Genomic DNA, 14,220 nt, shown 5'->3' with positions numbered 1-14,220 from the left:
AATATATATAGATAACATATAATATACTAGCAAGGGAGGGTAAGACTGAGGTGTAATTTAGCCTTCTTCCCTTTAGCATTTGAACATGCTTTCTCCCTTTGTATTCTATGGAATAGTAACTATGCTGATAACCTTGTTGCTTATAATATGTTTGCTTGTATTAGCTAAGGTACTGCGCTTGAGAACACGGCACTTGAAATAAATATTTCAAACTTGCACATTTCTTCATTTACTCCTCATTTTGGACTGGTATGATAGTATTAAGAAAGAGTGTTCATGTGTTCCACGTTACCTGAGGTATTCTAAGTTCATGTTCTGAGTTGTCTAATCATTGGGGGTATGGAAGAACCAATGAGACACCGATTGCTAGTCTGGTAGGGGATTTTGGATACTAAGGTGAGTTTTTGGCACACCCTGATTTACTGAGGTTCCAAGTCTCCATCCACAGTTCTGTGTAGGAGGAGAATCTCTGCGACAATAGCCCGAGGTTGCCCCCGTAAATGGTCTAAGATTTGGGACTCCTGGAACTCGTATCGTGGAATTATATGTGTCCCACCCCGTAATATTGATTGTGATTATGTCCCTTCTACGTGACACCCAATGTAATATCCTATTGTAGTTGTAATTGTAATTGGTCTCCACTGTGATTTCAAATGTCTTATCCACTGTACTGTAAGTTCATGTCGATACATGTTAATAAAAAGAAAAACAGATGATACATCAGAGGCGAAGTGTTGGGATCCTAGCTCCACAGAGGGTTATCTGAACTGACTGCACATAGAGTTCTACGATGCTGCAGCAGTCTGTTACCTTACAGTGTCTGTCCAAATCTTCTTTAATGAGGCTTCTGACAATCTAAACTCTTCCCTTCCTAAAAGGAAAACATGCAGGGAAGAGGAATACCTTTTTGAATGGATTGTCATTCTTGAGAAGTCTAATTACTGTTTAACAAATAAAGACAGGAAATGATTAATTTAGATAGCAATGAAAAAATCATTTATTTCAACAAGAGCAATTTCTCTCTGAAAAATGCATTTCTGGGCTCTTGCAGAAGGATGGAGATAGATATTTAGTGCTAATAAATGGCTTGAAGATTGCATGACGGAGAACCCAAATTCTAGGGTATCCAAAGAAAGTTGCGTCAATGTACAATCGCCCAACACAGCAAGACTTTTATTTGAGTTTAATAAATTAATGTCATGATTTTTTATGCAATTAAACAGTTACAACAAAAACAAAAACGGATGTTACTGTGTCTTCCCTACAAGGTGTGTGCAAGCAGTCCCTTCATTAGGAAGGAGTAGGAGTGAGGCCTCACATCGCTAGGGTATTCAATATGGACCACAGGAGGCCCTGCGGGACCTCAGCCTGGAGCCATTGCAAAGTCAAGCTGAGTAGCTGCATCTTCCAGCATGGTAATCAGCATGATGGTGGAGGTTAATGTTCTTAGTTGCATCTTTGGGGCAGGTTGGATGTAGAGGTCCATCTGTGAGTGGGGAAGAGGGCATCAGCTTGGTGGAGGGGGTGCTGAGAAGGTGCTCATCATCCTACCACCGGGAGGGTGGGGACCATCTGTGGGTGTAGCGGAATGGATCAGTTTAGACGGGCTGAGACATGGTGCTCGCCTTCCAGCCTTTGTTTAACTGAGCAGTTCTAAGTAGGTCACTGGGACCTTCCCCTTCTGGTTTCCTCTTTCTCCTACCAGCCAATCTGGATCCATGCCGGGGAGACTGTACACAGTGATCAGCTGCAAGAAGAGGAGACAAAACAACATCAGAGCCTTAAACTTGGAAATACTAGATCTGTCTTTTTGAGAATCATAGTTCTTTATTGACTAGAACTGTTTTTGTGCAGCATCCAAAAGCACAGAACTAAATTTACTTTCAGTTCTGTGGAGCTTCTACCCATCTGACTAATTTCTCTCATTTTCCTTTCAACGTTCCTTTCCAAGTGATTCAGTAAATTTATACTCGGGCAAGTTTTACATAAACTATATTACATTCATTACATTTGGACACAGCTGCCCCCATTCAGGGATAAACCATCTGCACCCTGGAACTCCGAGAAGCTCAAAGCCTTCAAAGTGCATTGAAAAAACCTTGAACAGATATAAAAAGGACTACAATGTGGGAGCAAAAGAGTTCTACTGCACAGCCATGAATAAATGCCATCACTCTAGTCTCACTGCTCGCGCCAAGGTTTGGTTGGAATGTCGAAAATGCCAAGAACCCTTCCAGAGAGGTATTCTCCATTCCCAAGAGCTTTCTCTCGCCAGATAGTCTTTCTAACACTAGTTACACCCAAGATCTGTGTGCTAATTTAGCCATCTTTTTTAGAGACAAATTTCTAAAATTTGGGTTTCCTTCAGTCACACCTATTGGACCCTTCTCATGGATGTTCATGAGACTACCGCCTGTACTAAGGTCCATCTATTGGCATGTCCTCTGAAGAAAAAATGCTAAATTCTTTGATGATATCAATATAATCTGGTCCATAGGCTGCCCCTTACTCGCTTCACATCGGGGTCTAGTGGCACCTAAGTTAATGGAACTATGCAATAAATCACTAGTCACTGCGTGCCTCCCTTCCAACCTAAAGCATGCGTGTTTAACGCCCCTGCCTCATAAGCAATGTTTAGAGACAGCCATTCCAACTAACTCTAGGCTTCTCTCTCTGCTCCCTTATGTTTTTAAGATGATGGGAAGTCCTGTAAAACCATCCATTAACCTATCTAGAAATGAAAAAATTACTTGGCGAGGATCAGTCGGGGTTTAGATCATTTCAGAGCTCCAGGACGGTCCTTTCACCCTGTGCTGAGGACATACAAGCCTTGATCCTTTTGGGCCTTTCTGCAGCCATTGTCACAGTCGCCCACTGAGGCTCTTACCGAGGCTTATAAACATCGAAATCTCGGGCAAGGCTCTGGCTTGGATCACATGTTTTCTGACTGAGCGATCCAAGTCTTTTACTGTACCTTCCTTTATCTCGGAGACGTTCAGTCTTCCTTGTGGTTTGCCTTGGGGATCTTCACTTAGCCCCACACTGTTCTACATATACATGGTTCCTTTTAGGGCTCTGATTAAATCCTACTGTTTGTCTTCATGATGTTTGAATAGGGCACCCATATAAAAGCTTCCATTGCGGTCTATCTGGAGGAAATGCAGACCTGTTTCTCTGCCTGCATGCTGGCCATCTTGGACTGTATTTACATTTACATTTATATTTACCTGTCCATTCAGCTGGAAAAAACACTTTTTGGCGTGGATCTCCTCATGCCTGAAATGGTGTCAATTAAATCTACTCTACCTCAAATGGATGTGTTGCTTAGCTTGCCTACACTGACCTTCCCTGTCTGATGTCAAATTGAGAACACGATAATGCAACAAAGCAGTTGATCAAGTTGTGAAAGTGGTTCCATAGCAGACGTTCCTAAAATAAGCTGCGAGCAGCCTTAAGAGCAAGCTATACACCATATATGGGAAATCAACAACTGATTCTGGCTGTTTGAGCTCGGGCAAGCCTTGGAAGTACATCCTACAAAGATGCAGCTAGATATCGGGCAAAGAGTGGCAATACAGGGGAAAGCGTCCCTGTCCGTGTGTCTCAGAAATACCAACCTCATCAGACTTGAGAGAGAGCTCGCTGGAATCAGCAGCCTCGTAGTCATACAAGACGCGAGCTTTGCGAGTGCCGCTAGCAGGAGGCCTCACGTCACTCGGGGACAGGCTCCCTTCAACAACGGTGCCAGAGGCCGCAGGAATGGTGCTTGTGCCTGGGGATGTGCTGAGAGGAGAGGATGTGGAGTCTGAATTCACCACCAGCGTGGCAGGAAATCTAGCATAAGAAAGAAAAAGGTCAATGATTCAGGTCCTGAAACTTACTAAACAGTGAGTCAACAATAAGGGGATGAGGGGTTGCAGAGAGGGCAACACAGAGGAGCTGGAAGTCAACACAACATGGTCAGAAAGTAGCTCACCAAACCCAAAAGCATGCACAACCCAAGCTACTGAAACTAGTCACAAAGGATTGGAATTTGACCTGCCTTCTTTATCCCCAGATTAGTTGGCGCATGGTCAGGGCAAGCTTCACTAAAGTCTCTAGCAATATCACACTTCAGAATGACTCACAGGACATGGGATGTTTAGACATTGGTCATTTCTTCCTTGATGAACTTCCAGAGAAGGTTAAGAAGGACAGTTCATTTATATATTCCAGGCTGGGTTCTACTGCTTTTTTTATAACTGGATCTGGCTTATTGGCTTTCATGATTATTTTTTGTTCAATTAATGGTTTTCTCACCACGGCATCTGGGAGTAGACCAAAAGTCCTAATTATTGGGACTCCCCAGATGCCCTACAGTTCAGGCGCTGAGATCAAAGTAGGTTACTCTTTTTTTTTTATTGCAAAGTTTCTTGAAGTGGGAAGCCTTATTTTTTTTTTTATTTATTTTTTTTTTTTTAAATATATTTTTATTGCAGGAATCAGTACAACAATACAGTAACGACCAGCATCATATTATAGCCAACTTTTACAAGATATAGCCCATCGACCCCCTTCCATAGCATTGCTATACAGCCAAGCAGCCCATATCCCTGGGGTTGGGCGGCGAATGTAGCTGGGGTCAGTAGGATGCAGGAGCTGGTCCGGATAACACATTGTCCGTCATCTGCTTTTCTAAACAAACCCCAACCCCCAAAAAGATACCCCCCCCACAAACTCCCAGTCATTGTGGAATTCCCCCCTCCCCCCCCCCCCACCATCAGCGCCAGGGAGCTTATCACTTTAGGATCTTCTGCTTGACCCACGGGGAAGGTAATAGTGCTGTTAATGCTAGTGTCTAACGGGACTCGGGTCTAGTTGCTTCTTCGCTTTCGGAATCGCTGGGGGCACAATAATCCCTGAGGGCCTGTACCAGCGTTTCCCATTCTAACGCGGCCTCCTGCGCCTTCTCATTGCTTTGCCTCCAAGCCAACTGATATCGCAGCGCGCTCTCACCCGCCGCCCATTTCAAAAGTTCACCGTGCCATCTGCTGCCCGTAGGACCAGCACGTGCCTTCCAGTTCCTGGTCACCTCTCGCTTAGCCAGTAGGAGCCCCAGATCTATAAATTTACTGGTGATTTTATTCCGGGGGGTATGGGGGAACCAGTGCAATAGCCCTACCGCCGCATCGAACGATAAGTGCCTCCCCGTCACCTCTTCCAAAGTCGCCGCCACCTCCTGCCAGTAGGACGTCAATCCTGGACAGGCCCATAGCATGTGTAGGAGGTCCGCCTCCTGAGCCGGGCACCTAGGGCATTCCGCCGAAGCCGTGGCAAAATAACGCCTGATCTTAACCGGGGTCAGGTACGCCCTATGGAGAACATAATAGTGGACCAGTTGGAAGCGGGCGCTACGTGTACCCTTCCATGCTCGCCTCACCAGCCGGGACCAGGTCGTCTCCGGGATCTCCCTACCGATGTCCTCTTCCCAGCGGGACTTCAGTGTGGTGAGAGGGACCAACCCCTCGGTAATCAGCCTGCCGTAAAGGCAAGTGACCGCCTTCACTGTGCCCGCCGACATCATTACATACTGGCACACCTGAGACAATTGAGGTTCCTCTAGTCCGTTTTGCCAGTGCGCCTGGATCACTCGCACAATGGCCGAGTGCAGCAGAAAGTCGCCCCGGGGGATCCCAAAGCGGTCAATGAGATCCTGAAAGGACAGGAGCACTCCGTCCTCATACAGGTCCCCGACGAGCTGTAAACCCGAATCCTCCCAGTCCGCCAGTCGCGACCAGTCTCCTCCGTGGGGGAGGGCCGTCAGCATCCCCAATGGTATTTCAGGTGCATATGGGGTTCGCAGGTGACCTCTGTTATGAGCCCGATTCCAACAGAGTCGGATAGTCCGCTCCTCCATCGACAGGTCCCGAAGGACTAAACGCTGTCGCAGCGCGATAAAGGAGAGGACGTGCCTGGCCATACCCGTCCCTCTACCGTCTTCCGGGCCTCTGAACTCCCTGTCTATCTCCTGGGTGTATGTCTGGAGCTGCGCCGCAAGGTAATACTTCTCAAAGTCCGGCACAGCGAGCCCCCCCTCGTCCTTCGGCCTCATCAGGGTATTGAGGGCCACCCGCCGCCGGCCCGTGCCCCAAAGGAACCCGACCACCATAGAACGCAAGCGGCGAAACGTAGCCGGTGGGACCCAGATCGGCAAAGTCCGAAAGTAATACAATAGTCGGGGGAGTGCCACCATTTTGAGCAGGGCGATGCGTCCTGCCACGGAGAGCGGTAGCGTAGCCCAAAAATCCATGCTGCCTCGGAGTGCTCGTATGCAACGGGCAATGTTTCCGTCTAGGAGGTCGGGCTGGTCGTGGTACACAAATACCCCAAGGTATTTAAAGCAGTCGGGTTCCCATCTGATCTCCTTACTTAGCGCCGGAGTGGGGGCACCCCTACGCATCGGGAAGAGGCAGGTCTTAGACCAGTTCACTCGTAGGCCTGAAACGTCTCCGAACTCCGTTAGCGCTAATTCCGCTCCCCGTAATGCGTCGACCGGATCCTCCAGGAAGAGCAACAGGTCGTCTGCATAGAGCGAGACGTAATGTGGGCCCGCCGCTGTCCATAAGCCCGTATAATGGGCTCCCGAACGAAGATGCATCGCTAGTGGCTCCACCGCTAGTGCAAAAAGAAGCGGGGATAAGGAGCACCCTTGCCGCGTGCCACGCTCCACCGGATATCGCGATGAAATCAAAGGGCCCGATCTAACCCTGGCTGAAGCGGAAGCGTAGAGAACTGCTGTCCATTTGATAAATCCCTCCCCGAGGCCGAATTTCCGCAATACCGCGCTTAAGTAGTCCCACTCCAGGCTATCAAACGCCTTCTCCAGGTCCACCGACAAAACTACCGGGGACGGGGCGTCCACGAATGGTTCCCCAAGCAAGCGAAACAACCTTCGGATGTTCATGGTCGTATTTCACCGTGGGATGAAACCGGCTTGGTCCTCGTGTACTAGGGAGCTCATATGTCCTAACAGCCTCAAGGCCAAGATGCTGCTCAATATTTTGTAGTCCACCGTCAGCATTGAGAGGGGACGGTAGGACCCCGGGTCAGACGAGTCTCGGCCTGGCTTGAGGAGAGGAACCACCAACGCCTCACACATCGAGCCGGGGAGGCGACCCAGCCTCTTCGCCTCCCTGTAGACCACCAGTAAACGAGGGGCCAGGAGGTCAGCATAAGCTGCATAGAACTCCACCGGCAGGCCATCTAGGCCCGGGGTCTTGTTCCTCGCCATCCGTTTGATGGCCCCACGGATCTCCCCCAAGCCGATGTCAGATCCCAGGGTGTCTGCCACTTCCTGTTCCACTGTGCGGAGTTCCAGCGGGCTAAGATAGTTATCAAGCCGGTCTGGGTCACGCGCGGAGCGACTGCGGTATAAGCATTCGTAATAATGCCGGAAGCAAGTAAGAATCTCCGGTTGGGTGCACACCTCGGTCCCATCCGCCCTACGCATCCTAGTCGTCGTTTGGGACTGGCGCGTAGGGTTGGCCAACCACGCCAGTAACGCGCTCGATCTGTCGCCCTCCGCTATAGATCGAACCGTGTAGGCCTTATAATCGAAACAGCGGAGCCGTTCGACCTCCACCGCCACCTTCTCCCTCGCCTCTACCGCTTGCGTTTGCAATTCCGGGTGTCCGGGTCGGCTAATTTCGAGCTCGCGGAGCGTTTGGTCCGCTGCGTCTAAATCAGCCAGGATAACACGCCGCATGCCCACCTTCTTAGAGATACAGTACCCCCTCACCACCACCTTGAAAGCGTCCCATTCGAACGCCCTAGTACTCGCGGAGCCGCCGTTGGATGCAAAATAATCCGTGATTCTCTCCCCTGGGTCTGCCTTGAAGACACTGTCCTCGAGGATCTCGGGGCGCATCTTCCAGGTGGGTACCGCCGGCGTCCCAGGGAACCAGCGAATGTCCAGCAGGAGGGGGTTATGGTCCGAAATGGTCCGCGATAAATACTCCAATCGGACCGCTGCCGAGACTAATTCGGACGAACCAAGAAAGCCATCCAGTCTGACATGCAGCTCATGAAGGCTCGAAAAGTACGAATAATCTCTAAACGCGGGGTGATGTGCCCTCCAGATGTCCGTCAAACCCCAGCGGGTCTGCCAATCTTGACGGCCCTTAGCCGTCCGCCGGACCGGGGAATCGGGGAGCGGGGGATGCGAGCGGTCTATGTCTACATCTACCACGGAGTTAAAGTCTCCCCCCAGTAGGAGGGGACCGGCGAAAAAGTGGGCCAACGAGCCCGATAACCCGGAAAGGAAGGCAGTCTGGTCCACATTAGGGGCATACACACAGCAAACATTCAAGTCCCTCCCTCCTAGCGTGCCTGATATGGCCACGAAACGCCCCTCTGGGTCTAACACTGTCCTCGTGACCTGGAAGGGGACTCCTGCCCTGATCCATATTAGCGCCCCCCTGGCATAAGCAGAGTACGCCGTGGAAAAGACCTGCCCTCGCCATCTACGCTGAAGCGCCGCCCCTTCCGCCTTGTTCAGATGCGTTTCCTGCAGCAGCGCCATTTGCACTCCCCTACGCACTAAATAAGCGTGGACCCTGTGACGCCTGGACATAGTGTGAAGCCCCCTCACGTTCCAAGTAATACATTTCAAGTTAGCAACATCAACCATTGTCCCAAAGTGTTCTTGCACAGTCTCCCCGTCCGGGTCCCCACAAAGAAAAAACATCAATCCTCCCAGCGCTGACGGCGGCCATTTTCCCCAACCAGAACCAAACCCCCCAAAAACCAACAAGACCCCTTCCCAACCACCCCAGAACAGGACCCAAACTGCACCATCTAGATCCCATCCAAACTTCTACGAAGAGCAACCCCGAAAACCCCACTAGTCCTACGGTCGCCACCGTAGGAAGGCCTTATGGGCCAGGTGCGGGCTGAGCGGAGGCAGTGGGCCCTCGTCGCCCAGGCTACCAGGACTATAATAAGCCCCCCCTGTGTCAAAAACTTTCGGGGCAAGAGCAGAAGCCTCCCAACCCTCCCTCTTCCATTGCCAGCAATAAAGAACGGCAGCCGCCTCCCCCCTGCCGGGTCCCCACCCAAAATAAGGCAACCTATCCCATTACCCTTGTCCGTCCAAAAGGTCCTCCACCGATTTCGGTGTGATCACCGGTGTGTGGGTACTGTCTGCCACTGAGTCTTCCGAGTCCGATGGTGCCCCCTGCGCACCCGGGTTTTCTTCCTCCTCTTCGATGTCATCGCCCCTTGCTCCCGACAGTTCCGACAGAACTTCCAACACTCCCCTCCGCTCAGATGATGTCTCCGCTGTCGAGGGTCCTCCCGTGCGGCCGCGGCGGTTTCTGACCCTTTTAGATCGCCTCCTTTGTTCCGGCTCCTCCGCCTGCTGGGACGAGGCGTTATAACCATCCTTCCCCGTTCGGTATAGTTCGAGCCAGTCACAGACCTCCTCCGGGGTGTCGAAGAACTGGGTTTTGTCATCGACAATGACTCGGAGCCTCGCGGGAAATAGGAGTGAATATTGGATGCCCTCACTCCTGAGTTCACGCTTAACCGCCAGGAAGGAGAACCGCTTGCGCTGCGTCTCGTAGGTATAGTCAGGGAAGATATTCACCTGACTGTTTGCAACCTGGAACGGGCCATTGTGTCTGGCGGCATTTAGGATCAGGTCTCTGTCCCGGAAATGTAGCAACCGCGCCACCACCGGCCTCGGGGCTCGTCCCTGCTGTGGGGGCCGCGCTGGAACTCTGTGGGCCCGTTCTAGAGTGTAAAAGGAGGACAGGCCCTCCGGGACCACCGTGTCTCGGAGCCAGGTCTCCAAGTAGCGCACCATATCGCCTTCCTCGACCTTTTCCGGCAGGCCCACTACCCGAATGTTATTCCTCCTGTTTCGGCCTTCCGCATCCTCCGCCCTCCGTTCGAGGGTCTCGATTCGGGACATGGCATCCTTTATCGTCGCAGCCAGGGTTCTCTGCGCCGGTTCGATAGACTTCACCGTGCTCTCCACCTCCTTGACCCGGTCGGAGAGTTTACCATGGTCTGCCCTAAGGAGGCCCAGGCCAGTCGCCACCTGGGCAATGTCCTGTTGTAGGGCCGACCGAGTTGCCTCTATGGCTTCCAGTACGCGGTCGAATTGTTGCTGGAGTGGTGCGCCACCAGGTCGTTTAGGATCTCCATGCTCTTCCTTGTCCTGGTCCTCAGAGTCCGAGGTGGCCTGGCTGGATCCCTTGGCTCCTTTAGGTTTCCCCATGCTGCCAGGGGCTCTCCGCAGAGGTCCCGGAGTAGGCGTCTCCGTGTGCAAGTGTCCAGCACGACTTTCCCGGGATTTCGCCCTCAAGTCCGGAATGGGCGATCTCCTTCTCCAGAGCCTGTGGAGACTCCGCCGTTTCGGCTCACGCCACCGCCACGGCGTCCGAGGGCACCGATAAGGGGGCGGAGACACCCGTCCCCGAGTCGGGCAGGCCCGTTCACCCACTATGGCTCCGGGGCAAGGGCCACCAACCCTCCCGGTTGTCCTGTGGCGCCCGAGTGTCGCGCCATCCATGTAGTTGGGGTGGCCAGGAACTCGCAGCTAGTTGCGGAGTCGCGGTGCAGACCACCGCCTGGAACTGAGTGCACCCGTGCCCGGGGCCCTCTAACGCGTGGGCACCCGCCAGGTCGTCCAATCGAGTTATGGTTCCGCTGTAGAGGGTCCGAACCAGCCAATGTCCAATGTCTAAAACAACTGAGGCTGGTGAAGCCGGGTGCCGGGCGACATCCGCAAGACCTCCTCAACTCCGTAGGTTCGATCAAGGGGACAAAGGGGTCCGGGCGCCATATTGGGTCGCGCTCCGCCACTCCGCAAACTTCGGCATTTCCTCAAAGCCACCTCCGTCCAAACTCCACCAGGGCCCTCGGCAGGGTGTCGTCGCCTCGCTCAACCGAATGCGGGGTCTGGGGTGCCCCTCAGCCTCCGATGTTCAGGATAATTCCGGGCTTAGTCCCGGAGCCGAGCTCTCAGGCGACCATCGCCATCGGCGCCCAAGCCACGCCCTGCTTGAAGTGGGAAGCCTTATCCAACCACATAGGTCAGCAGCACAAAAAAACAACTGATAATATTTTCAGTTCCAAAAGAATCTTTTCAAGTCTTATTTGTCCAAAGGCAAGGATGAAACTGAAGAAGTACAGTGATTAAGAGTGCCTGCACGAGGAAGAGGAATTGAATCACCTCTAATGTGATTAAAAGATGGATGTCTTTAAAATCGTGTTAGCGATGGAGACACTTATGTTCCAAATATAGCAGTGGTCAACAACAGCTGGCGTTAACCTGGTCTTCTGTCCACTGAATTAGACAATTGGCGCCATCTGCCCTAAAGGGCATCATTCTACAAAGTCCAAATAATGAGGACTTAGAGGCGACTCCATCAGTTAATCTGCAAAGCCAAATCAAAGCTAATAACAGAAATGTTATACTCTAAAAATAATGAGTTTGATTAATAGCTTGGCAGATGAACACAGTCACAAACGTGATGGATCTCTTACTGTCAATATTACAAGTTGTTAGACATGGGGCTTCTGGTTGGTTAGGGTATGCACCCCAGACAGGCAGAACCCACCACTCTAGGGGAAGAGGTGTGGCGCAGTGGCCAGGGCGACTAACTCTGGAACCTGGGGGCTCACGGTTCGATCCCCGTTGCCGGCGGCAGCTCAGCCCAGCACCATGGGACTCTGGGCAATAGCTCGCTTAATCTTCCCGACGGCCCCCAGCGCCTTGACACCTTTGGGAAATTGTTTGCGCTTTACAAATACTGGATATTTTAGTCAGGGCTAGTCAGATACACACCCTAGATTAACCTTTGGTCACTCTCTGGGAGCTTGGTACAGGGCAGTCAGGCTTAGGAGGCGATGTGTAAAGTATTTGTGCAATCCCTAAATTGCAGTAACAGTGAAAACAACACAAAAAATAACTCCACACCAAGGGCTAGAATGAGGAACGGCGTCCCTGATGAGTAACCGAATGTCTGAGCATACAACAATGTGTCCCAATAATAACAGTGCTGAACCACCCAAAGAATCTGGGTCCTCTAATAAGTTGACTTGCCAGGTTGAAATGGTAGTTTAAAATTGCACACACAGATCTTACTGTGGCAGGCCTGGGCCATGTTTCAAGGGCTACTGAGTGGCTGGCCCAATCAGTGCTGCAGGCCCACTAGTAGCATTTAATGTACAAGCCATGGTCACATATAGAGCCCTTTGATAGGGACTTACAAGTACATTAAACATGCCAATTGTGGATAAACCAATGTTACCATGTTTAAAGTACAGAGCATATACACTTACCCCCTTCACTGCGGCGGCTATTCCGCCGCAGTGCTAAGGGGGTGGGGGGGCCGCGCTGTGGTACCGTGCTCGTGACGGAACCGCTCCGTCACGGCACACGGGTGAGCTGTGCTTGTGACGGAACGGTTCCGTCACGGCCCCGCCCGCGCTAGAGAACGTTAGCGCAGGAGTGGAATTCGCGCCACGCAGGCGCAGCGAGAGGGCCGTGACGGAACCGTTCCGTCACCAGCACAGCCCACCCGAGGCTTGTAACGGAACGGTTCCGTCACCAGCATGGGAGGGGTTAAGTGCTGGTTAGCTGTGGTAAAGTGCCCAGGCTCCTAAAGCCAGCAAAAAGGAAGTCAGCAAAACAGGTTAGCAGGCAAAAGGACGGGGGAAACCACCCAAGAATGCCAGGTCTTACCGAGTGCTTTGGGTTATAATGCACTTGTAATAAGGCAGACAGGATTTCGGTCACGTTGCGACAGAGTACCCGTCTGCCAATTCTAAATCAGGCCCCATGTTATTCATTTGTTAGAGCGCAAATTCATCAAATATGTCAGAATTGTGTATTTGATGAAGGTTTGGTTTTAAACTCGAATTCATTTAATGCGAGGTGTGCATCCACCCTAGTGTTTAAATCGTACACTTATCGATGCAATAATCACTGTGAGGGAAGGAAGTGCCAGTGCTGAGGCACTTGCCATTTACCTTGGAATGGTATTATGAACTTTTAAACAATGCATGTTACAACACGTGGTCCTCTGAATGTAAAATCGTGGGTAATGCTGTTGGGGCCTCTTGTATACCGTCTATCCTTCCAGCATAACTTAGTTTGGTTCAGCGTGAACTATCCAAAGTTAGTTCTCTACACAATGTTCCCTCCAGTCCCGGGCAGGCGCTACCACTGTCTAGTAGAAATGGCAGTGCCACTCTTGAGTGTGCATTGTCTACTCCATCAACAGGAGGGATTGCACTGACTTTGCGTGGACCTGGGTGATATCTCTGCATCTGATGCACGTGTGCGCCTCTGCTTGACGAAGGCAACGCAAGCACCAGCAAAAGATAGACTGAAGTAAGCTCGCTCCAATCACGATCAATTGAATCCTCCGTGAGAGCTCTACCTCAGCCCAAACAAGAGCCCGCCCACCCACCAAACAAACAAAGGAATGCGCCCACCACAGCTCACAGCAGAGATAAAAGCAGAGGTTGAAGCAACTGTCAATTGTAGTTTGTTTCGGGGAAACTACAGGATGAAACTGCTATGTCCATGAGCAGCAAGCCATCAAAGGTGGTCCTGCTTCTTGGCATGCTACAGGGAGGCCAGGGTCTCAAGGCCTCACCACACAGCCTGTAAGTAGAGACCTGCCCCTGGGTTGCAGCAGGCTGCTTTCACTTCCCCCTTGTGCTTCTTTTCTAGGTAGATTGTGGCTAGGAAGAGCACATATTGTCCAAAGTTACACTCTACCTGCAGTGCGTCACCCTTCCAAAGGTTCCAGAGTATCTTTCTGTCATTTCAGTCCTCAGCTGGCAAGGCCAGCTACCGCTTGCTAGGAATGGGAGCTGCGACATTCCTGATGGCATGTCATCCCACAAAGAGGATTGCAAAGTTGACTGGGAGGGATTGCACCGACTAAATCTCAGTGTCCGATGTGCCTGCGTGCACCTCTTGTTGATGAAGGCGGAGGGCCGCAAGAGTACTAGTGAAGGAGAGGATACACACTGCTCGTGGTGGTTCTTCCTGGATCTAAGCACAAATGACCATCCAAACAAAGTGAAGAGCCCACCTCAGGTTGCAACAGTGATCAAAGAGTACCAGTTGGGGTTCAGTAACCTCTCAGGCTACATTGTGGGAGGCTCAGAAAGTCTTGGTGTAGGGCCGAATCATCAGTTACTAGAAGAGCCAGAGAG

General features: G+C 51.4%; 1 protein-coding gene across 6 annotated transcripts in view; it reads right to left on the bottom strand.

Moving 5' to 3' along the window:
- Positions 1-973: 973 nt before the first annotated feature.
- SH3GLB2 (SH3 domain containing GRB2 like, endophilin B2) overlaps positions 974-14,220 on the bottom strand; it is a 260,034-nt gene continuing 246,787 nt past the window's right edge. For all 6 annotated transcript variants that reach the window (XM_086924853.1, XM_086924854.1, XM_086924855.1 and 3 more), the window contains 2 exons: positions 3,618-3,834; positions 974-1,747 (listed from right to left, as the gene is read on the bottom strand). In XM_086924853.1, coding sequence (XP_086780979.1) covers positions 1,640-1,747; positions 3,618-3,834 — 325 coding nt within the window. In that variant the 3' untranslated portion in view covers positions 974-1,639. The remainder of the gene's footprint in view (positions 1,748-3,617; positions 3,835-14,220) is intronic.

Source organism: Lissotriton vulgaris, chromosome 5 (genome assembly GCF_964263255.1).
Source record: "Lissotriton vulgaris chromosome 5, aLisVul1.2, whole genome shotgun sequence".
NCBI classification, from domain to species: domain Eukaryota; kingdom Metazoa; phylum Chordata; class Amphibia; order Caudata; family Salamandridae; genus Lissotriton; species Lissotriton vulgaris.
The sequence above is the reverse complement of the archived record's forward strand: the minus strand, read 5'-3'. Positions and strand labels throughout refer to the sequence as shown.